Source organism: Borostomias antarcticus, assembly GCF_949987555.1.
Source record: "Borostomias antarcticus genome assembly, chromosome: 32".
NCBI classification, from domain to species: domain Eukaryota; kingdom Metazoa; phylum Chordata; class Actinopteri; order Stomiiformes; family Stomiidae; genus Borostomias; species Borostomias antarcticus.
In genome coordinates this window covers 2616788-2624426 of record NC_140265.1, presented here as the reverse complement: position 1 = coordinate 2624426, position 7639 = coordinate 2616788, and the positions used below count along the sequence as shown (strand labels likewise).

The 7639-nt window shown below is 41.9% G+C and overlaps 1 protein-coding gene across 1 annotated transcript in view; it reads right to left on the bottom strand.

Annotated features, from left to right (window-relative positions):
• Positions 1–254: 254 nt before the first annotated feature.
• Positions 255–7639, bottom strand: part of LOC311327421 (protein GREB1-like) — a gene marked incomplete at both ends in the record, with an annotated part of 28980 nt that continues 21595 nt past the window's right edge. The window contains one exon of the mRNA XM_084460456.1: positions 255–290. Coding sequence (XP_084316582.1) covers positions 255–290 — 36 coding nt within the window. The remainder of the gene's footprint in view (positions 291–7639) is intronic.

The following is a 7639-nucleotide window of genomic DNA, read 5'->3' as shown; positions in this document are numbered from 1 at the left end:
ACTGTTCAATGACTGTAGTTCTGCTGAAAGGGACAGAAATGAGTGTTAGGGCCTTAGTAAGAGCGTAGATCCTGAGCCGACAAGCCAAAGTCTGACAGTGTTTCATGATAATTAATCCTTTATTTTCATCTTTCATCAGGGCATTATAACCAATATACCTTGTAGAACGTCTGATACTGTGATAGTTCCTTTTTGTTTCCTGTACCACAGATGGAGTTGGAGAAGGCCTTCCGGTTTACTCTGGACGTGAGTGATCACGTGCAGCACCTCGAGGGGACGGACAGCGCTACCTCGGGTGGAAGACGGGACACTTTCACACAGTTCACTCACACTCACTCTAATCACATCCTTTCATCCACAGGTTGTAGGGAGTGGTCATGCCAATAGTGGTCAAGTGTGTTAAGCAGAGTTATACTGTAAGGGTGAATCCTCAGGTTGCAGTTGAGACATATTCATTAGAGCTGAAGCAGGGACATTACAGGACAGTTTATCTGACCAATCAGTGGACGGGTAAAGCTAACTGTCATTCATAATGTTTTGAAGTTTCAGATCAAATTTCATTGATAAGATCAGGGTTAGGACTGACTCTCTCCATATCAGCGCTGTTCCTCACCCAGGGGGCCGGGTTCGAATAGTTGCAGGGAAATCCTTTACTGTTCTTATTATTAGAAATGGCCGGACCCATGGGGATGGTAGTGTTGGGCGTGGCTGCTGGTGTGGGCTTGGAATCCGGATTCAGGCTTGCACCAGTGAGGCGCGCCGCCGCTATCAGGTCCGCAGGGTCAGGAGGGGCCCAGGGCGAGAGACTACGTCTCTCTACCCAGATTATGATTTGATTGCAGTAATGCTTAATTTGTTAAGGTGCCTGTCTGAATGCTAGGTTCCGATATGTTATTTCGGTCAACTTTGTTTTTGCTTTGCTTTTAGGGGTGTGTTTTTTAATAAATGATGCATGGGGTGGGGTGTTTTGTTTTGTTATATTGAGTGTTGTTATCTTTGAGGATGGTTCCAGGTACAGAGGATCTTAAGCCAGCCGGTCCGTGTTACGTGGTCAGGCAACATTGGAGAAAGAAGGATGCATGTGTTTATTTCCCTATGTATCTCTGTGTGACATTTTATCTAGATTGGTATGATTCTGTACGATTGTATAGAATCACAGGAGGGATTGAAGAATATAGGTAAAAGTCCACAGTCTTAAAGTCAATGTAATGCTTGTTTGTGTGTTTTTTTGCTCATGTAAACAGTCTGGAATGTGCAGTGGAAGGGATAGAAGGAGACAGCTGATGCTGCTGTGGCCGTTCAGGGTAGTGGGTGTCAAGAGGTCACACTTAGGCCACAGGGGGGGGCCTCTCCTCTGGGGTATTAATGACACATCTCTATGGGACACTATAAACAGACACAACCTAGACTGACAACCAATGGTGATTAAGATATCATGTTAGGGTGACAGGCGACACATCTGTATGGTCACTCCTCCACCAATCTAGCTTCATCTAAACGGGCAGGCTTAGGCGTGGGGGCTGGGCCGAGAGAGCACTATTTAACGTCTCAAGCAAACCTTGAGACTTTGATTTGGAAACGGTAGGCAACTCGGACGGACAGATTCGCTGCTCCCAGCAGGCAGGCCCGCTGATAACACCATGCGGGGAGGGAAGTCTAGACCTTGACTTCGCGCCACAGCCGCAGCCAGCAGAGAAGCAGGGAGAGAGAGAGACGAGGGAAACATCCCAGAGAAGAGAGAGAGAGAGACTAGGAAACATCCCAGAGAAGCAGGGAGAGAGAGAGGCCGTGTCCGAAATGCATACTACCTGCTACTTGCTATATAGTAGGCACTATATAGTAGGCATACTGCATACTATATAGTACCTACTGTTCCACAAAACGCGTGTAGTATGCGAGAAAATACAGCATGCTACTCGAGTCATCCAGCGGAAGTGACGGGATACGATACTGTTTACTCCCGCGAAGCTGTGGTACAATTATCCGGTGTTTTCTGTGATCATGTTGTGTATTATCCACAAAAATGTAGCCTTTTCCTGGCATGGGATGTGCGACTGCTGCTGCCGCCAGGAGAAGTCGTGTTAACGCTGCAAGGAGAAGAGCCGTCATGAGATCTTCTCGACATGCTTGTAGTTGAGGTAAATATTGAACGTTAGCTTGCTAGCTACGCTAGTTAGCTAGGTTAGTTGATAGCCCCGCATGTGCTGGCTTGGGGCTATACTGTTACATTTGTACCAGGGATGTTATATTAAATAGATTCTGAGAGGCAGGTAAGCAAAACAATAAAACTCAACTCATTTTAAAGAGGTTTACCTGGGAGAGGAGTTTACCTGGGTTTACTCATCACTACACGCCTGCTTTGTAATGTTACATTTTAGCTCTACAGATAATGACATCTATCTATTATCATATTGTAAAGACAAGTATATGCCATAAGCACAAATGAGTTAAAGTTTGCCCTAATAATATTCCCCCTGTAGGCTCACATGGAAGACAGAGGTCCTCACCAAGTCAACCTCCACGTCCCTGCTGAGGACCTATTTTGACGGCGCGGACACAAGGAGGGACTTCAGATTGTCAAAATCGACACAGAGGAACCTTGGTGATGGTCAGGAGGATGGGGCAAGACCATGGAGGTGCTAATAATAGCAATAATAATAATAATTCATTGCATTTAGAGCTTTTCTCAGTACTCACCCTTTACAATGGTCTTGTCATTCACACACAGGTGCTAGTCTTTGGAGGTAACATTACATCAGTCATTTAGCAGACACTTTTGTCCAGCATTACCTTAGTCATTTATTTAGCAGACACTTTTGTGTGTCTGCTAAGCGACTTACAGTAGGCCTAATTGCATTTAACCATTTAAAGGTTGAAGACCTTGATGGTGGCCATGGTCCTGCTGCTGCAGATCATCCCAACCCTGGAGATGGCCTCAGAAAGTGTCTCGCAGCGGCAGCATCAGCACCAGCACAAGCTGCCTGGATCGCAGCTCTTGGTGAGCACGACTACCCCCATCCTGCCATAAGTAGTCAGTCTATCAGTTCATGAGTGTGCTTTGCCTTGTTCCTTATAGACAGCCTTGAGGCTTTAAACACCAATCAGTTGTTTATAGGCAGCCTTGAGGCATTTGTTTAAATGTATTTGTATTTCAATTTATGTGTAACACTGTACATAGTAATCAGTTTAAGTATTTTAGGGGGAGACAACAGATCAGCGTTCTTCTGTCAGTACCTTTTGCAAGGAAAGCTAATGATCTGACCAAATATAAACAAGTCAAAAGTATATTTGAAGACCATTGTGTAATAAAAATATCCAAGAAATGTTTATGGTTGTGTTTCTTCCATTATACATGTAAAGGTCACTTCTTGATGTATTAACATTTCAACAAAGTGTAATATCTACACATCAGACACATTGTCTTGATATGTGTACAGGTCATGTACAGTAACTTGGAAGGTCTTAACACAACACGCAGAGCGCTTTGGACATGTAACTCCCTTATCAAGTAGTCGTTAGTCAGACACATTAAACAGTGATGCTTTCATAACCGTCTCTGAATAATTCCAATGAAGCATTGTTAACCAACATGTGTGTTCCGTCTTTTATGCCTAATTGCAAACTACAATGTCCATTAGGAATGTTCTTTTACTCTAATGACTGGTTTTAGGTATAGTGACATTTGTTCTTTGACTGGGAATACATTACAAGGAATGACACACAAACACCAATTTGATTCAAGAAAATACATTTAATAAAAAATAACAAAAACAATAATGGAACAAGATAAAACAGTTTTTTTTGACTGAGGCTTCTAGAAGCAACATCAGCCGGTCCTCCCTCTGGAGGACGGCCAACTCTTCCCTGTTTACGGGGAAGAGAAACACCACGCTGAAAGGCTTGGAGTAAGTTAACTAACGTATGCATTGTTGTTCAGAAGCAATCCAGCGGTCTGTTTACTTTGAATATTGATTAATGTAGGACCTACATCTTAGAAGCTGGGCTGCAGGGGACGACGGAGACAGCCTGGATAAAGCACACAGAACCTTGTAGCCATGTACAAGGTGATTTTGATCTACAGGCTACATGATAGCAAATATATTGATAGGGACTCACAGTTTGTATGACACTAGAAAACTGTTATCTAACCTCATAGGACCTAAAGAGCCCCAGAACTGGGGTCAGCACAGAGGGAGGGGAGGCCACAGCCGCTTCGTGGAAGTGGTACGGGGTCTTGGAAAAGGCGATGGGGGCCACCCATGCAGCCGTCCTCCAGAGGATCATCGTCCCTGGTGTGGTCGTTGGTCCCTGTAATACATCCAGAAGTATTATGGGACAATGAATACTAATATATGATATATGAACAGTTGAACTCGTTTAAATCACGGAATGAACAGACAATTGTTTAAACAACTTCAAGTAACGTTAGGCTCGGTGGCTTAGGTTAGCCATTTAACAACTCATCACAATTTCGACATTTCTTATACATTTCTTAAGCAATCATGGTCATATTACATGGAAATGTTACTCTGTTTGTCTTGATTCTAGCTATAATAACATTTAAGCTATGACATTAATACGTTTTGAGCAAGAGCCGTCTGAACACCTGTAACGTTAGCAGCCTATTAACGTTGGCTGGGCTAGCTAGCTAACGTAACGTCCACCACAGAGATCAATGCAAGCAGCTAGCTATCATGACGTTCTTTTTCGAAATGTCATTTCTACCCCACGTATATACACAAAACTGCATTTCTAGCTCTGTGTCGTTATAACTAAGATATCTGTCGGAAAAAATAATTTTTTCATCGACAAATTAAGTCAATACTTACATTTGAAAACTCCCGCTGCGGTCCCGGAGACCTCTTCGTTCGCCATCTTTTTTTATTTTTCTCACAGCCCAGTGACGTATCACGTCTCGACTTCCGGAACAGTATGCTCTGGACTATGCTACATTTTCGGCCATTTTTTCGCCGATTTCGCCTACTATATAGTGTAGTATATTTTTATACGGTATTACATCAATGCATTTGTGTTGCTCTCATGTAGTAATCATTTACTAAGAATAATGAATAAACTTCAATTCAGTAGGAACTTGGTTAACTTAATTAGTTTATCATCTAGATGACAACATATTGTCCTGTCCTGAGTCAACATTCCTTTGCCCCTGAGGAACAATAGAGATGGCACCTCTGAAGAAGTCAGGAAGTCTACAGGTGATCAAAGCAGGACACAGGAGAACCCTAAGACTGCCCCCAGTCCGGAGGAGGGCAGAGCCCAGTGACACCTATTGACCAATTACAAGACTAGCTGTAAATGTACCTCCCTCGTATGCAAAATTTGTTTGTCATGTGCTCATTGGCCTGAAGCCAAGTATATCAACTCGGGTGCCACCTTGTTGAAATTCAGTTCTGCCGAAATTTGACCTGGATGGCGTGCTCAATAAATTTGGTTTAAACTGCATTTTTCTCCAGAAGATTCTTTTCCACATTTTTCTGCCCAAAAGTCAAGACAAAAAGAAACGACATATTGGCGACGGGGATGGGATGGCGATTCTAGCTCGATTTCCAAGACCCTTGAAAGACAGCGAGATCAACTAACTTTTTGTGAACCTAACGGCCAAGGAGGACAAAGAGTGAACGACTTCGCGAGTCTTGATCGAGGTAAACCGTCTTGCAAATTATTTTATGCTTACGCCATAAAGAACTTCCAATAAATAAGGAGAATAGATTAAATTGTGTACGCATTGTTGCGCTGAGTACTTGGTATACTTGGTATGGGCATTGTCTTAGAAAGACGCATACAAAGCGCAGAGTTCAGATAAGACGGGAGCTCCAGAGTGGGGTTCCATGTCTCTAAGAAAACCGGTTAAATTAAATGCATAGGATTGCATATTTTTGTTAAATATATGAGGTACCAGTAAATGTAAAAGCAGGCTAAACCGGAGTCCTGTATGTCTCGTTTAAGTACGTTTTAAGCTGTCTGCTTATTGTCTGGTCTTTCGTTTCTTGTAATTGTTTATAGTCCTTTGTATATTTGAGATTGGTTTAATCTTACTTTTTGAATGAAATGTTGAGGGAAGAAAGTTCCTTTCTCTCTTCCACGTGGGGGTACATACTGTAGGCCTGTGTGTGTGTGTGTGTGCCTGCATCTTTGTTCTCTCCTCCACGTGGGTGTTGATACTGTAAGTCTGTATTGTGTGTGTGTGCCTGCGTCCAGCAGTCTTGATCTTGTGTGAGGTGTGAAAGGTGAGGTGTGAATGGAGAGAGTGAAAGGAGAGCGTGCGTTGTGGGTTTTGTGAGTTGAGGTTGTATGTTTGTTGGTTGGATCCATTGTATGTTTGAAAGTTGAGTGAAGGTAAATAATATTGGCTGATATTTCCTGTTTAATTGTCTTTTGTGGGTGAGTAGCTCCCCCCTCTTAAAACAGCTGTGAAGAGGGGGGGGTCAGTGAAACGCGATCACTGGCCAGGGGGGTTGTGCTGTGGTTTGTAGGTGTGAAGTCACCCAATTGTGTTTCTCTCTCTATCTATCTGTCTCTCTCTCTTTCTTTCTCTCTTATCTCTCTCTCTTTCCTGTCTTTAGAAATTAGGGACATATAATTCATCCAGTGGGTCGTGCGGTGTATGGGACGACTGGATTAGATTAGAATAAGTTAATTTATAAATCCATAAGTGGTTACTGAATCCGGGCCAGGTGGACACTGATCGAGAAATCGGTTATTCAGCACTCAAACCCTAGCAGCAATCCACTAGTCAATTATAACTTTTATTAATAAACCCTTCTCAATCTTCATAAATTGAGAATGCTGTAGCGTTAGCCAGATTTTAGGGATATTAAGAAATCTTTCATCCTTCTCACCTCTGTTGTCCTATGCCTCCATCTAGTGGCCATTGTTAGATATGACCGCTTTTTGGTTGTGTTGATTCAAGTGTATTAGGTGGTCCAATGCTGCCATCGTGTGGCCTTTGTTAGATATGACCGCTTTCTATATTTGTTTGATTATTCGTGTGTTTTATGACAGTTTGACTTTAGAATAATGGATTGTTAATAGCAAATATATTTTTAATTATCATTGTTTGGTGATTAATTGGTTTTTCCCCTTTGAGTAAATCTGTTAACAGTGATATCCGGAAAAGCTTTTGTCCAGACCAGTCACCAATCCCAGACCATTCATCCATCCACCCATCCATCACCTGCTTGAAAAGTAAGCCTGAATTGCTGATTAATGCTCATTAATTGAACTAGACTGATCACCTGATTTAATTGTTTTGAGTGGTTGACCTGCATTTGAGGCTTGGTATTTTATGATAAGGTGATTGATTGGTTTGGTTACTTGATTTGATAATAAGGATAAATGGTTAGGCCATTAATTGATTAATTATTGATTACTTGATTAATTATTTATAGTTATTCAACTTTTTATTATTATAAGTATTATATATATAATAATTCTACTTGATATTGGATATAAGTGGTTTTGAGGGTGTTTAATTGTTAAATGGATGTAGATGGTTTGGTGTTGAGCTTTGGTTTTGAGTGATTGGTGGTCTGTTGGATATCTGGTTTAAAGGTGTTTTGGTTTTTGATAGAATAAACATCAGTTTAAGCGTTGCTTTAGTAGAGTGATATAGACGTACATA